Source organism: Balaenoptera borealis (assembly GCF_965194805.1).
Source record: "Balaenoptera borealis genome assembly, chromosome: 18".
Classification (NCBI taxonomy): Eukaryota; Metazoa; Chordata; class Mammalia; order Artiodactyla; family Balaenopteridae; genus Balaenoptera; species Balaenoptera borealis.
The window spans coordinates 66,872,432-66,894,926 of record NC_138877.1 but is presented as its reverse complement, the minus strand read 5'-3'; the positions used below and the strand labels follow the sequence as shown (position 1 = coordinate 66,894,926).

At 38.0% G+C, this 22,495-nt stretch overlaps 1 protein-coding gene and 1 long non-coding RNA gene across 10 annotated transcripts in view; one reads left to right on the top strand and one right to left on the bottom strand.

Moving 5' to 3' along the window:
• Window positions 1–22,495, top strand: part of LOC309616037 — a 69,353-nt gene that overhangs the window by 31,252 nt on the left and 15,606 nt on the right. The gene's annotated exons all lie outside the window — the stretch shown is intronic.
• The window catches only part of MBNL2 (muscleblind like splicing regulator 2), a 158,501-nt gene continuing 149,174 nt past the window's right edge, over window positions 13,169–22,495 (bottom strand). For all 8 annotated transcript variants that reach the window (XM_082366150.1, XM_082366149.1, XM_082366153.1 and 5 more), the window contains one exon: window positions 13,169–15,965. In XM_082366150.1, the coding sequence (XP_082222276.1) occupies window positions 15,951–15,965 (15 nt within the window). In that variant the 3' untranslated portion in view covers window positions 13,169–15,950. The remainder of the gene's footprint in view (window positions 15,966–22,495) is intronic.

Sequence of the window (22,495 nt, the reverse complement as noted above, 5' to 3'; positions counted from 1 at the left end):
ATCGCCCCTGGTAGCTGTTATCACTGGTAAGTTGGGGCTTAGATCTTTACCCTCAAGCACCGTACTGATGCACATATTCTGCTAGGTAATACCAAATAGTTTTCTAAAATGATGATACCAATTTAAGTTCGCAACACTGTATGAGAGTACTTCTTGTTCTACATTTAAATTTTTTGCTGACCTGTTAGGTTTGAAATGGTATCTTGTGTTTTTAAATTGCATTTCCCCAAATTATTGATACAGTGGAGAATTTTTCACATGTCTTTGGGCCATTTGTATTTCCTCTTCTATGAAATGTCTGTTCATGTCTTTTGCTCATTTTCATTTTGTCTTTTTTTTCTCATATTGATTTATAGGAGTCCTTCACCTATTCCAGATACTAATCTTTTATCTCTTGTATGTGTAACAAATGTCTTAGTTTGTGTCTTCTCACTGATCCCCTTGATAAATAGAAGTTCTTAATTTTAAAGGAGTTAAATTGATCAATCTTTTTCCTTTATCATTTTTTTTTATCATTTTTGAGCTTTTAAAAAACATTTAATGTATCTTGCCCTACCCTCAAGATGGTAAAGGTATTCTTATGCATTTTCTTCTTAAAAACTTATAGATTTGACCTTTACATTTAAGTCTTCAATTGGAATTGATAACTTTCATGATGGTGGGAGGTAGGGATCCAATTAAAAAATTTTTTTTATCCATTGGATAACCAAATGTCCAAGTACCATTTATTGGACAGTTTCCCTACTCACATTGATTTTCCAAGTCCCTCTGTCTCTCTGTCTTGAGTCAAGCTTTCTCATAAGTGTGGACTGTTTCTGGCCTTTCTGTTTTGTTCCATGGGTCTACCTTGTATGATACTTTATCAGTTCCACCTTGTCTTAGTTGCTACAGTTTTATAACTAGTTCTGATGTGGATTGGGAAAGTCCTTTACCTTATTCTCCTTTGGGAGTGGTTTGGTATTTTTAGTCCTTTGCTTTTCCATATACATTTTAGAATCAGTTTGTCAGTTCCCATAAACAATGTTAGTATTTTGATTGGATTGCATTGAAGCTATAGATTAATATGGGAAGAAGTGACATCTTAATGAAATTGTTTCCCATTTGTGTACATGGGCTATCCCTGTTTATTAAAGTCTTTCCAAAAAGTTGAAAATTTTTCTCAAAAAGTCTTTGTACATCTTTTGTTAGATTAATTCCTAGGTACTTTATGCTTTTGTTGCTACTGACACTGGTATCTTGCTTAAAAACTTATTTTTAAACTGCTGTTAGGTACAGCTATACAATTTTTGTTTATTGTGTGGCAGAGACAACCTTGCTTATCATTAAAGGTTTTTCCCTTTCTTTCTGGACACACATCTTTCTTCTTGGCCTTCCTTCCAATTAGGTTCAGCCATGTGACTGACTTCTGACAAATGGAACAGGGGGCAGCTATGATATACCCCACATTGAGGTCTGGCCCATAAAAACTTCCTCTCTGGCCCCCCATCCCTTCCCTCTAAGCTGCTGGATGTTGGTGCCAGAAAGACTTGGGAAGCCGCATGTTGAAGAGGGTGGCATCTCTATCCGTTGGGTCCCCAAGTGACTGGGTAGCATGGAGGCTCATCTCTCATCTGCTCCAATTAAATTAGCTTTACATGATGAGAAACAATTTTTATTTTGTTAAGCCACTGAGATGTATCCATTACAACAAATATGATTATCTTAATTAATGCATATTAATTCTAATCCCAGCAAGTCAATAAGCACATTTATTAATCTAAATATTTACCTGTTGATTCCTTAGTATTTTCCACATAAATATTACATCATTTGTAAATAACGAACTTTGCTTGTTTTCTTTCCTATTTTTTACAGATTCTATTCTCTTTCTTGTATTACAGTACTAGCTAAGACCTCCTGTACAATGATGAATCAAAGCAACAATGGTTTGCAAGTTGCCTTGCTCCTTATATTCAAGGGAGTTCTTTTAACATTTTGCCATTAATTGTATGCCTGGTAAAATTTTGTGTATATCCTTTATCAGGATATGGAAATTCCTTCTTATTACTAACATATCAAGAGATTTTTTTTGTCATAAATGGATGTTACTTCACTTAATGATATATTTGCATCTTTGGGAAGGTCATATGTTTTTCTTCATTAAACTGATAATGTGCTGTTATATCTCTTTTCATGAGTGACATTCACCATAATTTTAGCTAAGGCTCAAAATTAATAAATCAACATCCATTTTAAGAAGAAGATTCTCTACATTATCTATTGGTTTCTATTTTAGGAAAAATTTCTGTTACATTTATTATTCTCTTCTTTATACTTTCTTGGGACTTATGCTGCTTTTTTTAAAAAAAATTAAATTAAATTAATTTTTTTATACAGCAGGTTCTTATTGGTCATCAATTTTATACAGATCAGTGTACACATGTCAATCCCAGTCGCCCAATTCATCCCACCCACCCCCACCACCCCGCTGCTTTCCTCCTTGGTGTCCATACGTTTTTTCTCTACTTCTGTGTCTCAATTTCTGCTCTGCAAACCGGTTCATCTGTACCATTTTCTAGGTTCCACATATATGCATTAATATACGATATTTGTTTTTCTCTTTCTGACTTACTTCACTCTGTATGACAGTCTCTAGATGCATCCACGTCTCTACAAATGACCCAATTTCGTTCCTTTTTATGGCTGAGTAATATTCCATTGTATATATGTACCACATCTTTATCCATTTGTCTGTCGATGGGCATTTAGGTTGCTTCCATGACTTCGCTATTGTAAATAGTGCTGCAATGAACATTGTGGTACATGACTCTTTTTGAATTACGGTTTTCTCTGGGTATATGCCCAGTAGTGGGATTGCTGGGTCATATGGTAATTCTATTTTTTAGTTTTTTAAGGAACCTCCATACTGTTCTCCATAGTGGCTGTATCAGTTCAATATTTTCTGATTTCCATTATTCTGTCATTCAGAGGACTGTTTTAAAATTACTTAACAAGTGGAGTTTCTAGTTATTTTATCATTAATTTCTAACAATTGCATTTTTTATCAGAAAAGTGTGATTGGATATGCATTATTTGCAATTTATTATTGAGGCTTGCATTAATGGCCTGGCACAGAGTGAATTTTTAAAAATGTTTCTTATGTGCAAGAAAATAATGAATATTACTTAATTTTTTGAGTTCTCTGTTTATTATGATATGATCTTTAAATATTTCAAATATTTCCTTATGTCAGTCAGTTACTAAGCAGATGTATTAATTTTCTTTGACCAGGATTTCTCATAGTTCTATCAATTTTGCTTATATTCAATTTTTGCTTATGTATTTTGCATTTATGTTATTATGTGCATACCAGTACAGAATTGAGTTTCTGATGAACTGATCATTTGACAAGGCCTTTTAAAATCTCTAGTATTGCTCTTGGCTTTAAAATTTATTTTGTCTGGTATTAATGTGGTGATACCAGCTTTCTTTTGGTTAGTTTTTCCTAGTTTCTCCTCTTTCATGCTCTGACTTTCCAACTTTCTGTGTATTTATGTTTTAGAAATGCTTATAGTAAACATCACATACCTAGGCTTTTAAAAAAAATCCAGGCTGGCAATAATATAACAGAGAGTTCAGTCTATTTATATTTATTGTCATTAATGATATTTGCATTTATTTCTACTCTCCCATTTTGTGATTTTTATGTATTCAATATTTTGGGTTTTTTTCAGTTTCTTTCTTTGTATTTCCCTTTTTCCACCTTCTTCTGGATGGGTTGAGTTTTTTTGTTTGTTTGTTAATTTTTTTTCCATTTGGTAGTTGTACTCGCCATGGTTACCTTTAGTAGTTAACCTAAAACAGTGTCTTTGAAACTGTGAGTTGTGAAAATAATTCTGTGGTTATTGACCAGGACTTTTAAAAAGTACATAGAAGAGAATGGTAAATGGAATAGTAAATGTCTAATTAGGGAAAATGTTGTTTTCATGACAATGTTGTTTCATATATATGTGTATTTCGTGTATATGTATATTGCATATATATGTATATTGCCCTTAGAACAGGGCTTGTTATTACTGCCTCTGTTAGCCGCACTGGTCCACTGGTTTTATTTTCAATCATTCTCACATAGCCAGACAGCAGCGCCCTGTAGAACCATATTGGAGTCTGAAGCAAAAGAAAAAAATGTGTGCACTTTTCAGGATTTGTTCTCATATACAAAATATATATACTTTTCAAAATATCCTCTCGTATTGTGGACCAAGTGACAAAACTTAATGAAAGGTCAATAGTTTAAAAACAAGACTATATAAAAAGCCCCACGTGGCCCAATCTGATGTCAGGCCACTGTCTCCCTTCTAAACCCACCCGGCAAGGACGTGCGGGCCGATTGGAAAGGCCAGTTCCTGCTGCAGAGTGACGTGGGGTGACATGTCAAACAAACAGCGACAGACAGTCTTGTTCACAATTTTGATATTTTGTTCATTATGGACTTTTCCCCATTAGTTTTGATTTTTAAAATATTACACTAACAATATTCTTTATCTGGATTACTGGGTCTTTTACTGGCCACCTGAGGTGGGCGAGTAAACACGAATCCAGCCGTGCTGGCGGTGTAGGCCCTGGGGCTCCAGCTGCAGGCCCACTCTGCCTGGGAAAGGTCCAATCTAGCTTTTGGTCTCCTGTGCCATGTGGAGACTCCAGTTTTCTGGAGTTGGGCACATGCCACCAGGCAAAGGGTAGATTTGGTGCTAGCTCACATTAAAATATTCCCATTTAAAAAAAAAAATCTCTGAGCATTGCTTACTTTCTTGATAGCTCCACAGTGCATTTAAAAGGATTTTCCTTAATATTTTATCCAGTTGTCTTGTTATTTTCCTCCAGAGGCTCATTCATTGTATTTATTCTATTGTACCCCCTCCCCCCCAGAAATGGAAGTCTAGAAGGTTCATTACCACAAGATATAAAAAGATGAGCTATCTGCTGAGTTCAACCAGTGTCTGCTGACTAGCCGCTGGTTTACCTAATTCCACTGTGAGGCAACCAGACTATCCCAGTTAACCTTGCCGGGAGCATGGCTGACAGGCTGTCCTCCTAGAAAAATATACATATAGAGGAATTCCTTTGAAATGGCCAACTTTTCAAAGTCTGATTTTTTTTTTCAAAGATGGTTAATGCTTTTATGTTCCAGGCACAGTTCTAAGAGTTCGGTGTATGTTAACTCACTTAATTCTCACAACTACCTTACGGGGTAGATACTATTACTGATCAGCTCCTTTTTACAGAGAAGGAAAACAGGACCAGAGGTTCACTCACTTGCCTGTGGTCACACAGAAAGTGGAAAGTCAGGATTTGAACACAGCCAGCTTGGCTACCAGTGCCATGTTCTTAACCTCTATGCTGTAGGGCCTTCACTTGCCACAGGACGTGGTGCGGTTAGCCCAGACCAAGGATCAGCAAAGGGCTCCCCGACTGCCCCAATTTCCTGTCTCCTACAGTGGCTCATGTGGGTAGAATATATGAAAGTGATAGTCCCTGTGTCCTCAGGTAGTCATCAACTCATGCACTAAATATGCTAATTGATTTCTGTAAAGATTTTTGCCAGAGCAGAATCACCAAACATGTGGCTTTTATTCAAAACATATTGATGACTCTTGGAGGAGTTGAGATAATCTCAGTATTGATTAATGTGTACGTGTTTCTTAATTACTCCTTGCTGTCTTAATGGGTGCTTTGGTCAATAGTGCATGTGAACTGCACTAGTTTCCAAGTGCGACCCACTTCAACTTGTAAACGCCGTGACTGATAGAGAGGAATCACTTCAATTATTTTGAAATGGCTCTGACGGGTGGAGCGGAGTTTTATACTCCTGTGCTTTATTTATAGCCAAAACTGGCTCCAGGATCGTATTTACCAAATGCACACTGAATACTCTTTGTTTTAACCTTATATGAAGATACTTGGCTTCCGTAAGAACCAATTTGATCATTTTTCTGGTTTCTTTTCAAAGAAATGCTGACAAAGAGCTCAATAATATAAAAGACTAAGAGTGAAACTTTGGACCAAGTGAAACATGACTTTTCATGCCTTTTAAAGGCATGCTTTAAAATAAAAAATAAAAGCTATGTTTCCTCTGAAAGTATGTGAAAATTTGCCATTTTTGGAATCCACAATAAAAAAAATACTTCAGTTTTGATTTCTTTCTTCCTCTTCTTTTTCTTCTATGATTAACTGAGTACTGTCTCAGGCGAGACACTTTTACAGGCAATTAATTTTCTTTATCAAAAAGAATCAAATTGCTATGTTGAATATATTTCTTGCATCAGTTTGAAAGGAACTCAAAGCTTGGGCAGTGGAATTAATAAATGGTAGAGTTGCCTTTCTGTCTCAGTTTGGATTTTCTGGGAGGCAGACTCTGAGGTGGAGATTCCAATCCATGGAGAAGGGGAGGAAGCACGATTGGGCCAAGGGAGAGGTTGGGCCGTGATGTAGTCTCAACAAAAGCCTCAGCCCACGCCGTGGGGAGCTGGGGAGCCCGGTGCAGTATTTGCCCTGAGTTGGGCAAAGCTGGGGGCCTTTATACTCCTGTGTCAATCAACTGGACAAGGGCTGTGCTGCGGGAGGGAGCAAGACTTTGGACAAGGCAGTTCTCTTTAGTCAGTGCAGTTCCAGAAGGAGGCTGACAGCTGCACCTGACTGCTGTCACTCCTGGACACTGGGGAGTGAATGCCGCATCCCGAACGGGGAGCTGACTGCAGACTGCAGCAGCCACTTATTGTTCTTTGAGTTGTGGCTGGCTCGTAGGAGCCAATGCCCTCTTCCGTTTTGTGTGCCTCTCATTCCTCCAAGTGTAGAATCCCTTTAAGTGTAGAATCTGCCTTCATTCTAATCACAGGCCACTGTGTTTCCATTCCTGTTGCTTCTCATGCTTCTTGCTTTGCCAAATACTATATTTACAACTCCTCAGCTTCCATCTCAAGAAACTCTCCTTCAGGGAGACTTCTGTGACATCTCCAGCTCTCAGTAATCTCCCATGGCAGTCACTGGCTGGTTAATAATTTGGAATTTATCATGAAATACCTCAATACATGTATTTTGTTTTCAGCCATATGTATCTCTAGCTAGATGGTAACTAGATTATGATGATTTCAGATTATTTATAATCTAATAAGAATATAGATATCTTTTTTTTTAATGTTTTCTAGCATTTTGTAATACAAAAATATTTGTTAAATGAGTGGATCTGCAGTTTGTTTAGTTCCTTAGCCAAGAATGTGGATCGGGTATAGGCAAAGTTTATGAGAAACTATTTGAATTTCATAATTTTATACTTTCACTTATGTCTGTCTCTTCTGACACCATGGTTTTACTAGTCATTCGTTCCAACAAATATATACTGAGTTATGTTCTTAGACACTGTTCTAAGCAGAGGGGATATGGTGGTGAATAAGACAAGGGCCAGACATCACAGAGCTTAAATTCCAATGAGATAACCGATAATACAACTGAAACAGATGAGCAAAATAATTACACAGTGTGACGGGTGTTATGACGGCAGTAAACATAGCGGTGAGATGGAATCAGCCACTTTAGATCAGGGCTGAGGTGATATTGTCTTCAGAAGGAAATGATTCTGCCATGGCCAGAGAGAGAAGACAAGCTCCTAAGGCATAAGGAATAGGAATTCAGGAGGCAGAAAGGACTCCACGTATTTAAGAAACAAAAAAGAGGTCTGAGGGATTGGACGGTAGTTGGCACGGCAGAATACACTGGATGAGGCTGGAGATGTTGGCTAGGGTAAAAGGTTTCAGATTTTATCATAAGAGCAGTGGAAAACTAGTGAATACTGGTGTTTGTCTTGTTTTGTGTGTGTGTGTTTAACTAGGAGATGGAGGTGTTTGTAGGGCACACATCTGTAAGAGTATATAATAAGCAGTATGTGTATGTATATGTGTGTGTGTGTGAATTGCACGTCAATTATCAATACAAAAACAGATGCTAAAAAAAATTTTGCTAACCATGCTAGAGGTGAGATTGAATTACCTTTCTGTTCTCTATATAGGAAATGACATCACAAAAGTGTTATCATAAGACGATGGGGATACAGTCAAAAATGTAAACAAAACATATCATAAGGCATGTCAAATGGTTAATTCATAAAATGGCATGTTTTTCATATTCTTTTTCTATGTATTTATTCTCATATTTAATTCTATATTCATTTTTTGGATTCTTTTTCTTTAAGACCCCTCTTCCCCAAGTTTTATAACCTTCAGACCCCACAAAACCTGGAGTGGATCCACCTTTGATTGGGAAGATGCTGTGATCTGATTTTTATTTTATGAACGTACTGGCTGCCGTATGGAGAATGGATCGAGAAAGGACAGGAATAAAATCAGAGAGACTCCAGTTTGTATCCAAACAACCACAATTCTTTGGAGTTTGGATATTGAAGACGGCCATCAAAATGGTCAAGTGTTGGCAGTGGTTTTCCTTCATTGTTCTCTAGAGTCAACAGAGCCTTTAAGGGGGTGGCACTGGTTAGCACCGTGTCACTTCTCACACTCTAATGTGTGTATGAATCACCTGAGTGTCTGGTTAGAATGCAGGGTCTCCTTCAGTTGGTCTGGGGTGGGGCCTGGGATTCTGCATTTCCAACAAATCCCCAGGTGCTCCTGTGGAAGTTCAAGGACCACATCTGGCGTAGTGAGGCAGTAAAGCACTGTGGATCCAGAGTCAGGCGGCCTGGGTTTCAACGCCCATTTTTCTACAAACTTTGTGACTTTGGTTAAGTTAGCTAATCTTTCCAGTCCTCAGTGTTCTTATCTATTAATGGGCGTGCTAATAATAGAATCAACCAGAGAGGGTTATTGTAAAGATGAAATGACATGATCCAGACTAAGAGGCTATCACAGTATAAGGGCACAGAAATATTTGATATGATTATTCTTGATGTAGTTAGAACACTTGGTCTTCTTAGCCAAGCTTGGCTAAGACTTCCTATGAATGATTACCGAATTTTCTCATGCATATAGAAAGAAAGGAAAAGCCTTTCTCAGCAGTATGGATTAAGTAAAATTAATCCAATCAATAAAAACTTATAAACAATGAAATATATTTGCAAATCAAAATTACTAAGTAATGGACTTCCCTGGTGGCGCAGTGGTTAAGAATCCACCTGCCAACGCAGGGGACATGGGTTCAAGCCCAGGTCCGGGAAGATCCCATGTGCCGCGGAGCAACTAAGCCCGCGCGCCACAACTACTGAGCCTGCGCTCTAGAGCCAGTGAGCCACAACTACTGAGCCTGCATGCCACAACTACTGAAGCCTGTGTGCCTAGAGCCCGTGCTCCACAACAAGAGAAGCCACCGCAATGAGAAGCCCACACACCGCAACAAAGAGTAGCCCCCGCTCGCCGCAACTAGAGAAAGCCCACACGCAGCAACGAAGACCCAACGCAGCCAAAAAAAAAAAAAATTACCAAGTTAAATAAATATTGAGACCAGTGAAGAGCGGGCTAAGCTGCTGATTAAATCACAGAATGTTGCATCTAGAATAGAAGTTAGAGATCTTATAGTCCAACTGGTTCATTCTACAGACAAAACCAAAACAAAGCAAATGGAAGAGGCCTAAGGGGTCATGACTCTCGTCATCATATATCATGTAGGTGGGATCTTCTTATTGAAAAGACAACAGAAACCCTTTCATTGATATTTTGATATCTATAGAAACCTGTCTTTATTTAGGTTGTCATTGTTGTGACAGGTCAAACTGTGTCCCTCAAAAGGACATGTTGACATCCCAACCCCTGGTCCCTGTGAACGTGACCTTATTTGGAAATAGGGTCTTTGCAGATGTCATCAAGTTAAGATGAGGTCATTAGGGTGGGTCCTAATCCAAGATGACTGGTGGCCTTATAAGAAGATAATGTGAAGACAGACATATGGGGCGAGGCCCTGTGACGATGGAGACAGAGAGTGGAGGGACGCAGCTGTGAGCTAAGGAACGCCAAGGATTGACGGCCCGCACCGGAAGCTAGTAAGAGACAGGGGAGGATTCTCTCCATAGCCGCAAAGGGATCTCGGCCCTGCCAACTCCATGATTTCAGATGTTAGTCTACAGAACTGGAGAGAATTCATTTCTGTTGCTGTAAGCTACCCTCTGTGCGGGGCTTGGTTCCAGCAGCCTTGGGAAACTATAGTACTCTTTATCCTTTCTCCATTTTTTCACAGGTTTATTTTTCCTCTTCTGCCCCACAGAAAGCTTCTTGAGGGTAGGAACTGGACTTTGCCCATGTTCGTGTTCCTTGAACAGCTTAGCAGTGCTTAGTTGGGGCTCAGTGAGCATTTGTTGAATTGAAGTAATTGTCAGCTTCCCCAGAGATAATGCAGCTCATTATTTGTTATTATAAACCCCCTATAATTTGCCTGTCAGCTTTTGACACTGTCATCGAGGACATAGAAGAGGTGCCTCTTAGTTGCCAAGAGATTTTTGGATAGAATGAGGAAATAAATACTGATAGGGAAACCCAGGAGCGTACTTTAATATTATTTTAAGAAGAGTTACTGGGCTTCCCTGGTGGCGCAGTGGTTGAGAGTCTGCCTGCCAATGCAGGGGACACGGGTTCGAGCCCTGGTCTGGGAGGATCCCACATGCCGCGGAGCAACTAGGCCCGTGAGCCACAACTACTGAGCCTGCGCGTCTGGAGCCTGTGCTCCGCAACAAGAGAGGCTGCGACAGAGGCCTGTGCACCGCGATGAAGAGTAGCCCCCGCTTGCCGCAACTGGAGAAGGCCCTCGTACAGAAACGAAGACCCAACACAGCCATAAATAAATAAAAATTAAAAAAACAAACAAACAAACAAAAAAAAACTTCTCACTACCCTCTGGAAGGGTGGGGGGTACAGTTTAAAAAAAAAAAAAAAGAAGAGTTACTAATATTCACTGAGAGTTTGCTATGTGTCAGACTCTGTTCTCCGTGGTCAGTGCACATTCTTTCATTGAGTCATCATAATGTCTAGGTGAGAGAGATCCTGTTAGACCCAGCTGACCGATGAAAAACACTGAAGCTCAGAAGCTGTAAAAAGCAGAGTTGAGAGTCAAACTTGGGCCGTAAGACTGTAAAATTTGCTCTTAACCACTAGACTATTGGGAAATGCAGACGCTGATCATTCCTTTCTGCAGAACTGAGAGATCCTCAGCTTTGTGTTTATGGACGATAATGTGTTTAGATTGCTCTCCATATAAACGTGTGTGGGACAGTGTTGCATGTATATTTATTCTGTGGTATGTTTGTTACCTCCATATATACAGGACATCAGGTTCCTCAGACGTATTTAGAACTTATGAGCCAGGTTTCCTAAGCTGCCACGCTACCTTTTTTTTTTAAGATTTTTTTGATGTGGACCATTTTTAAAGTCTTTATTGAATTTGTTACAATATTGCTTCTGTTTTATGTTTTGGTTTTTTGGCCTTGAGGCCTGTGGGATCTTAGCTCACCGACCAGGGATCAAACCTACACCCCCTGCATTGGAAGGCGAAGTCTTAACCACTGGACCGCCAGGGAAGTCCCTGCCATGCTACTTTGAGTATACTCTTCTCCCTCTGTAAAGCCACAGGTTTTATACTTAAGTGAGTGGGTTTCCACCTTTGTGTGCATTGCAGCACTTAGTAGAGGGATGGAGAGCCCCAGCAAGGAGAGCACTTTGCTCTTGTTTTGCTTTTGTACTTTTGTGGGGTGACCCTTTTGTTTGAAAGAAAGTTTCTCTAGCGAAAGAAAAGTTAGATTCCCCTAATTTAGATCATTTTAGTTTACACAGGAGGATTGATAAATAAACTTCTCCCTTTGTTTATATAAGCCCAAGTCCTGAAAAGACCCAAGAGCAAAGTTATCAGAGAAAGGAAGAACTGTGGTTAATAATAAACAGAGCATATTTCTGAGTCTGAAACATTATTTTTAGTTTGGGCTGCCCCAAATTAAAATAACACCTTCCTATTGGCAGATAATTATAGAATAATTGATATTTTATATTTAAATATTTTCTGTGCTGAAGAGATAAATTAGTTTTATCCTCTAAGGTTTAAATTTCTCTTTTGATTTTGATGTAGTAAGTACCATAAAAAGTCAGTCTACTGATGAAAATTACACTTCATAAACCAAGTGTGAAAATTTTTGAGTACAGTTTGTCTTAGATTTTTCACTTAAAATAACAGCTTGTTCTTGAAACTTGACACCTTGAACTCACTTAACAGAGAATGTTTTCTTGTCAGGAGTGACTGATGGAATAGCAACTTTTTTTCTGCTTTTACAATAAAAGAAATTGCTCACCCAAAAATATAGCCAATTTTTCAAACATCCACAAAGGTGTGAAAGTATTTTTACCCTTGGAATTCCTGATGGCAGTGTTTAAAAATACAAGTGCCTTTATTTGTATATGCCTGGTCTGTTGAATGTTTGTGTTGTCTACCCTTATAAGGGGTCTCATAACCACTCAGAAGGCCTGAAGCTTTAAACCTGCCATGGAGAAAATCTTCTCCTCTCCCTGTTCCTGCCTTGGCCCATAGAGGAGGTGACTTCCGCCAACCTCTGCATGACAAGGACTGTTCCCACCTTCCCTGAGAAATATCATGGACCCCAAAGGACAGAGGAAGGAGAAGACTGAGAAGGTGCCCCGCACCTCTCAGGAGGCCTCACTTTGTTGAGCACCTGCCCTCAGGTGTGATGCTCAGCTCTCGTGCTCTCCTCGGTCCACCCAGCCAGGATGTCCACGTAGAACAGGTTTCATCATTCTGCCTCTATCTGCAGCCTAAGGTCTAAGACACGTTGCTCAATCAGGCTCTTACCTGAAAGCCTGTCTTATGGATTAATGGGCATTTTCTTGTCTGTTAATTAACGGACATTTTGTTCCCCATTTGGTTACTAATCTCTTCACATCTCTTCATATTCAGGCAGAATTCTGAAGATGAGGGCTGAGTGGTGGGATTTATTTTTATTTCTAATTTCAAAGAATAATAGAAGTCGTTCCAAAATGATCCTTGTAAATTGTTTTTCTTACTGTTGAAAAGCCCAAAAATCCAAAGCCTGCTTTTCTTTGAAGCTACGAAATGTTATCTGTATGAATGTAAAAACCATTTGGTTTGGCTAATTATCAATCTGTCTCAACAACAAAAAAAGGAGGATGACCAGAAATCCTTTTAAATGCTTCTTTTATTTCATTGGTTGTACATTGGGTGAGTGAACTGAATATTACAACCAAAACATAGAATTGATACAAATTAGACTCCTGTTTACACTGTAAGGTAATGAATGAGGGAATTCTTTAAGTGTTACAGAAAGATTTAGTAGAAATGTTACCAGTGATATGGCTCAAAGAATATTTAGGTGAAGTGCTGTTATATCCTGAAAACCAAGAGTGAAATGTAGTTCCCATACAAGTGGTGAGTTCATCTTTTAACTACAGTATTTGTTGAATTGCTATCATCATGTCTTGGATATTGGTGATTTTGTTGTGTAATTAAACAAAGCATTTAAGATTTATTCATCATAGTCAGACTTCTGAATATAAACAAACTTTTGGCAAATAATATTTATACAGAAAAATAGTTTTAGATCCTCTCAAATCCCAGAATTATTCTATAAAATTACATTATAAATAAATAAAAAGCAAAATCTGTTGTACATATATTTGTACATCTATGCATTTGCCTTGCCTCCTCCTTATTGTAAATGGCATATTTATGACTCCTTGCATATTACAATCACAATTCTGGAAAATGGATATCATAGTAAAAATACAGTCTTCTATATTCGCTTGGGGGGTACAGGTGATGTTTCTGATGCTCCATTATTAAAGGGCTGAAAATAGTTGTGTGCTAAAAACTTTAAAAATCAAAATCATGAAACAAAAGAAAAAAAAAGACAATGTTACAATAATTAGTCTACAAAAATATTTCAGTGATTCCCATAATTTACCTTTTAGTAATGTATACTATGTTTTCAATGAGTTTAAGTGAATTAACAAAGAAAAAAAGAAAAAAGAAAATAAGTTTGAATGTTTTAGGCAAGTTGTAGCATAACTACATTGTTATAGCTGAGAAAATTACAAATATCAATAATACATAAAGATGAAACTACCAAAGAAATACAAGTTAGATACAATACTTTCCCACAAATTAAAACAAATGCAACAATACAAGCACTATGTAAGATTACACTTAGAATGTGATTTTTTTTTTTGATAGGGTTATCAAATCTACGATATAAGATAAATAGTCACTAGACTTTGACCAACATTAATTAAAATGGCAGATTTCTTTTTTCTCAAACAAAAATGATATGGTTGGTGCATCTAGTTTTCAGAACAGGCAGTGATGCCAAAATTTAAAATATTTTACATTCAATCTCAAAAGTCAAAATACTTCAATCACTAATACGTTCACAAAGAAAATGGATGTTTTAAACAATTACACATAATAGTAATTCATAACAGCTGTTTCGTTTTTTAAACAATAATTTAAAAACTATGTAGGTACTGTATAGGCTATGTGCAACATATAAAATGTGAAATATGAAATATTTGGTACGATAGTGCTTAAAATAAACTTTAAAACAAACTTTCTGAACAAAATTTAATTGTATCGCTATTACCTTGAAGATCAACCAAGTATTTAAAAAAGTAAACAACATTAAAATATGTTTCATCCATATATAGTATATATATATGTATGTGTATATATAATATGTATGTACTTGTATTAAAGTTTTTTATACTTTTGAGACATAAAATATGCTTTAAGGTGAAAGAATTAAAAGAACTATTTTTTTCCATGCTGTAGTCAGTTACAACCTTTTAATCCAACTTTTGAAATGCAAAACAGTAATGGATTTTTTAAAAAGTGAAACTATCTACTTTTTGTTTACATAGTAATTTAGATTAAAGTCACAGTCAAATTTTCAGTGACTAAACTCAAACTTACTTAAATTAGAATATTATACAGATCTCCTCACCTACAGCTTCCTTGTTTGTCTAGGTTTTTAGTTCAGAAGAGTTATTCTGTAACAGGCAACCGGATGGTGAGTTTGAAAGACTAATCCTTTTGATTAGACTGTTGGCATGGGCCTCTCATTCTTGTCAAGCTGGATGAAGTCTGGCAAAATCTAGGCACTTCTACAAAGTCTCTCTTATAAAACAATTTTAAAAATATACTTGTAAAATAATACCTTCAAGACTTTGTTTGGTGGGGTATGAAGCTCATACCGTGCAAAGTTTCTTTTTCAATCTAGTTAATGTTATTCTAGAATCACATGATTCAATGCGGCATCTCCAGGCAAACCAAATACCACACTTTGATGTGTCCCCAGTACTTGTGCTTGAATTTCCATTCAAATTTTAGACCTGCAGGACAGGTAACGGTTTTACTTCACTTCTCATCTTTGCTGCAGCATTCGTGTTGTCAAGAAGTGAAACATAGCTTTGATCCAGTAGGTAAATGAAATGACAGTAATTGAAGTTAGAATCGAACCTGCCCTTGGAATAGGTTTTTTTTTTTTTTTTAAACTAATGCTAATTGTTTATTGCTAACTTTGAAATATTCTGAGTCAAAATGAGTAAATTGGTTGGACTTTCTGCATCAGCTATAGTTATGGAGATAAGACAATATTCCTAGGACAGAAACTATGTTTAGAAACCCTTTAAAAGTAAACTTTATCCTTTATGTCTTTAAACATCACAGCTGGTCTCAGGTAGTTAACTATCTTAGGTTGGAATATACTAAGCATACCATATTTAATACTCATATATGATATAGCAGCACTAGCTTCTTAGAGTTGTGGTCTGTCCAGAAGAACTAAATCTTTATTTAGCATGCAGTTTGTGGCAATTCTATTGAGGAGGAAACAGGATAGTATGTACAGTAACAATGTTTAGTTATTCTCAATGCAGATTCTTGGCATTCCATTCCGTTTCTGCTGATTATTTCAGAATTATCTGTTAAAGAAAAAGACAAGTGTGATTTAGACATCCTTCTTGAGGGAAGATAGCTAGTTTAAGTTTTACTCTTTGAAGATAGACATTTAAAAATAGGAATTTTCTGCAATTTCTCATAGTTTTGATGCAATTATAATTTTGCACAATCCCCACCCTTCATGCTGAAAATGTTTACACTTAAGCACTTCTGCTATGTGGCCACTGTAAAGAATGATGATTCAAATGCACAGTATTTTCTGTAAAACTGTGACTGCATATATATGGGCATGCAGTGTGTTCAGACCTTAATCTCTTTTTTTAGTTTTGGCTTCATATCTCTTTATTATATGTTCAATTCTCATTCAATTAATATTTGCTAATGTGATAAGGAAGTCTAATCAAAGAATTAGTTTGTACGTGAAAGGTTCTTTGTAAAGATTAAATATAGATATTTAAAAATGTGTAACAAATTAAGTAATACTTATCTATTAACTTGCATTTATAATTCAAAGATATGTTCCCATCAAAAGTAATTTTGTTCCCAAGATACAATAGCAATTAGTTTCAAATTCAGGAACCACTTAAATGTCCCATATTAAAGAAAAAAGAAATAACGTTCTAATAAAGCTGTTAAAACAGTCTTAATAATTCCAAAAGCACAGATAAAACTAAACTATCAAATACAAGTTTGATATAAGTTCATTTCCAACTCCATAACTTTGCAAAGGACAGGGAGTTTGCCCTGTGTGACCCAGTCAACTAAATATCCAGCTTACAAGCCAAGCTTTTGACACATTCTAACAAAAATATTTATTCTTTGTGCAATGCTTTGACCAAACTTTGTGCAGTTAATAAACAAAATGTTTATTTATTAAATAGCCGAGTCTTTGTTTACAAAATAACCAGTAAATATTCTTTATGATCAAGGTCAGCCAATATTCTTACACACTGGGATCCAATTCCCAATAAAAGCCTCATTTCTCCAAGTATGATTTCTTATCCCATTATGTTAGAATTTATACATGTGGATATTTTTTACATTAAGTAGGTATTTCTGCAGTTAATATAAAACAGTTTTAGTACATATACTTAATTTCTCCCGTGAAATAAATATGAGTATCCTTTATTTTATTGGAATATACAGATATGTATGGAATTGATAAAAATAGAGGAAGAATTCATGTATGTTAAATATTTGTACTAAATGGAAACTCAAAACTTTGGATAAGATCAGATCTTTTTTTGTTTTTCAAAAAGTTCTAAGAATTTAAAATTAATTGGGAAAAAATATCTCATGTACTGATATACAAATAAAAATAATGAGATATAATGGTTTATATGTAAATACTATCATACTATCTTTGAACAGTCATTGCAAATAGCTAACATTAAATTCTTCAGATGGCTATATTATAGCTTCATTTTTAGATATTTGATTATTAAATAGGAATTATTCTATTTCATCCCTTAGCTTCAATCTTGTCTGTAAGTTTTCCAAATAAGAATGTGCCCTAGGACATCAGATCATGTATTTCTTTTTTCTTTCTTTTCACTTCAGCAGAAGTCTCTCTAAAATATTTATGGAAAACAAACTTGCAATTTCTTAAATTGATATATAATAATATATGTTTTGAACATATTCACATTCTTGCTTATTGACTGAAATGAAAATGCCATATAGGATGAAAATTCCCAGCCACCTGGAAAGAAAAAGTATCCTACAGAGAGCCCAGCAATGGGCAAATCTGTATTATAGAAATTAGTTACAATGCTTTGGACTTGAATTTGACAAACAGACGTGTCCGACCACCCAGATGTAATTGAACTGTAAATCAGCCTTGAAGTTAACTAAAAGCATTAACTGGGCTCACCCAGACTGCTTTTCCCCTCTTTTCCCCTCAGCCTACACACAATCCATTGTATGGATAAAGACATAAATAAAAATGACCTCTGGTACTACTGAACTCTCAGCCGCACTGCTTCCTGGCATCTAGGCCAGAAAACTCTGGCCATACCCTGGTCTGTGTGTTGGGCTATCTTGAGGACTGTATGTGTGATATTAAAAGATGAATTACACCCCTGCCAGCTGTGAGCTTCAAGAGGTTTAAGAGATTTGATCTTAGATGGTAGGGAAGCTATGGGTGTTTTTTGGTGGTAGCATTTTTCTCAAAAATACCATTTGATTATTAATTTTTTTCCTGAGAAATATAGCTTGTTGGTACAGTCTGAATTAAGTGTACTCTGGGGTGAAATACATTTTGGAAATATAGACAGATCAGGAATCCAGATGAGGACCAGTTACCAACTGAGAGCCTCTTATTGAACTCCTGCCCCTTTGATCACTGCTTCTGATGTTAGAAGGCACATGATATTACAGGTCTTAGGGCCCACGGGGAGAGGAGGACAGTTTCCAGCAGGAAGGAACCTCTGGAGGGAAGAGGAGGGCCAAGTGGGCGTGTGTCAAGCGGGAAGGGTGTGGAGAAGCTGTTTTGAGGGAAAGAGGGCTCTTCTGTCTAGCTTTTAATATGGCTTTTCTTTAGTCAGATTATAGTTTTAATTCACATCAAAAAACCATAATTTAAAATAAGATGAATAGGTAATTTTATGTTTCCCTGTTGCCTCTCTTTGGAGATTCTCTTCCACACCAATTCAATATGAACATATAAAATATGTTCTATATACGAAAACTTCTTCAGCCTCCATTGTAATTTCAATGGCCAGGAGGATCAAAAGCTTCTGGAGGTACCTGAATATTTCAATATAGATACAAAACATATATTCCTAAAAGAACAGGCTTATATGTGGTCCCAGAACATGGGCTCCAAGTCTGATATTGACAAGTCCTAATCCTGAGCTGGTCTATTTTAAAAAAATGGTTAATTAAACCACAGTTCACCAAAGTGACCTCTATAGACTGGCTGTCAGTGGCATCCTTCCTGCCCTGCACTCATCAAAACTGAGGCTGATATCCAAAATTCCTTCCTCAACCTCCAGGCACCGCAGCCCATGCTTTTTGAGAAAGTCAATCAAAAACTCCCCTGGGGACTGCCAGCATGTATAGAGGTCAGAGAAATAGCTACGACACTAGGTCCCCTAAAAGTCCCCTCCCTAAAGCATCGTTATTGTCTCTGTTTTAATTTTAATAGATACTCCCCTGATTTTCCAGGAGGTACTGAGAAATTTTTATCAGAGCCTTAAGAGCTATGTCAGTACTGCCGGTCATATGTCACAGACATGGAAGAGGCAGCATGAACAGTGTCAGCTGGCTTGCACAATATACCAAGTACTTGTGCAAACCAGCATGAGCTTAGAGATGTTAGCTCAGTCTGCTCCCTGGTGTGGGAATCCCCTCCAGGGTGTAGTGACCGTCTGCAATGGGACCAGGAGACAGTGATTCCAAACAGCAGGTCTGTGCCTCTCGTGGTGCCAGTGGAGGCCAGTGCTCGGATCCCCCCTGGGAGCTTGGGAATCAGGGAAAGGCAAGGCCATGGGGTAGGGCCCAGAGCAAACAGAGCCTGGAGCCCTGGATGAGAGTCAGCAATGACTGTGTGCAAGAACCAGACGCATAGCAATTGCTGATGGACCTGCGGGCTGCTAGGCCCCCGGCTAGGTCATCCCTGCCTGGGTGGTCAACCACATCCTACCCTAGGCCTCCTCCAGGCGGATGCAGCAAGCATGTCTGCTTATGACAGCAGAAGCCCCTACCCAGTCAGAGTTCCACCGCTTCAGCTTCTAAGGAGCCCTGGCAAGCTGTATCATAGGAAAGAAATCGAATATATTGAACACGTTGTATTTCTGTTCATCTCTCTGATAGACTGGTCCCTCAAATAAGTATTATTTTCTATAACAGAATCATGATGAAGATGGGGATTAACTTATTAAAATAAGATTCTAGCTAACCTTTTATGGTAAATCAAAATCTTGAACTGAAAGCATTATTTTCAATTTCTTTTTCCACTAAAAGGAGAACACACAAAAATGAGAATAGCTGATGCCCACCAAATTGGCGATTCTGTTTTTAAGACAAAGACACACTTGATCTCAAAAAATGACTGCGTTCATAAGTCTTCAGTGGACCCTCTAGTTTTAACAAGGGTGTCTGCAGGCAAAAATATCAGTTGGCTGCAACAGAGTCTACCAAGCAATGAACATCTCCTTCAGGTGGTTGGATTTAAGAATGTAAAGATTCTGCTTAATCCACATCCGTAAATTATTCCCATATGAGCCCAGGACACAATGAGTCTCATTTTTATTTACTGAAGACAAAATATGAATGGCCCCAAAGAACATCAAATGGGTTGTTTCCCCAGCAAATGTGTTATGAGCAGCCATTTAATAACCCCTGCATCCCCAGTGAAATGCCTACCGTTGACTCACAGTGCAATGGCAGTCAAGCTCATCGCAAAGAGGACTGGGTTAGGCACTGCCTGAATACTAAGCCTACTGGGGCCAGGCAGAAAATGTGCATAAGTGTGTGGATCAGCCTGCAAGTGTGGCAGATGGAAGGGCCTGTGCCTGGAAGGAATGGAGCAGTAGCTACTCAACTCCAGCCACCTGTCACCTGCAGAAGCCTGGGCTCTATAGTGCCTGACCTTTCCATTTGCCAAAAGAAGCTGCTGATTCACATTATGGAAAACACCTCTGTATGGGTCAGATATATCTTTGGGCTGAATTCAGCTATGAGCTGCCAATTTCTGTTCTCCTTGAGCCTTACTTTCTTGAAGGAGATATCCACTAAGCCTGGATTGCTAGCTTCCTGAGCCGGGCAGTAGCCAAGGCTGAAGGCATCATCCAGGGAGGCAGTGCTGGTGATGGTGGGCGGGATCAAGAGAGCAGGTCTAATGGGGAGTTCATCCTGCAACTTTCAGACATTTGGCTTTCACCCAAAGGAACAGGGTACTTGACCCACCGGTACCTTCTACCTAAGAAGAAATTACTCACCCTCCCTTGACTGATTCACCAGATATGAAATATACATGTTGTCTTGTCTTTTCCAAGATGATGATGGATTCAGAATGAGCCACCCATGTGCCTTAACCTTTGGTGTGCACTTGAAAAAGAGCTGACCAGAGTGAGAAATGCACTCAGTTGAAAGCAAAATAGTCTGTGCAGAGGCTGAAACACTGAACTTGAAAGCATGAATACCACGAACTCAACAGCGGAACTAACTAGCACTCATGCAAGAGGGTTCAAAGAAGACAAATCAACATATAATTTCCTCAGTGCTTCACAGGTATCAAGTATTAATACTTTCTGAGTTTTCTACCTTGTGGCTGATCTCCAGGAAATGTACATATAAATAATTTTGGAAATTGTGAGCTTCTAGATGACTTCTAGACATGTTCGCACTTCTTATGTAAATGTGTTCATTGCAGACATTCAGAGATGTCAGATGAGTTATCCTTTAAAATGTTAGTTCAGTAGTAAATTCAGTAAGAACTCTTATTGCTTGGCTTAAATGATAGAAAAAAACATTTCAGTGAAAAGACCAACTGTTTCTAGGGATCCAAACCATGAGAAACAGTTAGAAAAGAGGGCTAATGAATGTTTTAAACATTCAATACTAACTGTTTTTGTAACGTTGAGTTTGGAGAGGTAGATATAATATACCTTATCAAATATCTGTGTGGCCTTGCTGAAATCTGAAGGAATCTCAGTGGATCTGCATACCACTAGCGTAAGAGCTCAAGCAGACATTTCCAAGCAGGGCTGTTGCATTAACTGGGTCCACAGCACAACCGAATTTCGTAAGGACAGGGGCACTGTCTCATTCCTCTTTAGATCCCTAGTAAAAAGGATGGGGCTGGCTATATAGGAGGCACTTCTTAATTACTGGTTGCATGGATGGCTGAATAAGTAAGAACTTACCGAGGCATAATGCCGCAATGTTGGCATCTACAGAAGACCAACAGACCTCTCACAAGCAAGAGGTTGCAATGGAGGCAGGAAAAGAACCCCTTGGAGAGTTTACATCTCTTACCCTTTCAGAGCAGCTAAGGCTTCAGGAATATCCAAGAAAAAGAAACATTCATCCCCATGCCCTCACCCCATGTTCTATATAGATAAAAGGAAAAATATTCCAGGCTGGGGGCAGAATCGCTCAGAGGATGGAAACATGGCAGATAAGCAAAAATGCCACCTGAAGAAAACTTCTAGACTTAGAATATTTCTTAGAAATCTCTTCCCATGGTTAGAGGGCCCTGTTTCCTCAGAAGGTAATTAAAGAAAGGGATGTTTTACTGTCTCCTTAAACAAAACTTATTATTAATCTAAGAATAGACAACTGGATGGAATTTCCTAAAAATATGGCCAAGCTAAGGAGGCCTGCCTGTTGCTCACCATCCCAGTATCTTTGTCTTTATTCACGGCATTCTTCTTGTTCTGTCACTCATGTTGCTCTTTGCTACTTTCCACTGGCGTTCCTCCATCCTCCAGGCCCTGCGTTATTTAATATTCTCTGCATCTTCTCCCTAGCACTCCACACGTCTTCTCCATGGAAGCCTCTACTGTCTGAAATTCCCTGGTTTTGTCTGAGAGGTGAAACTTGTATT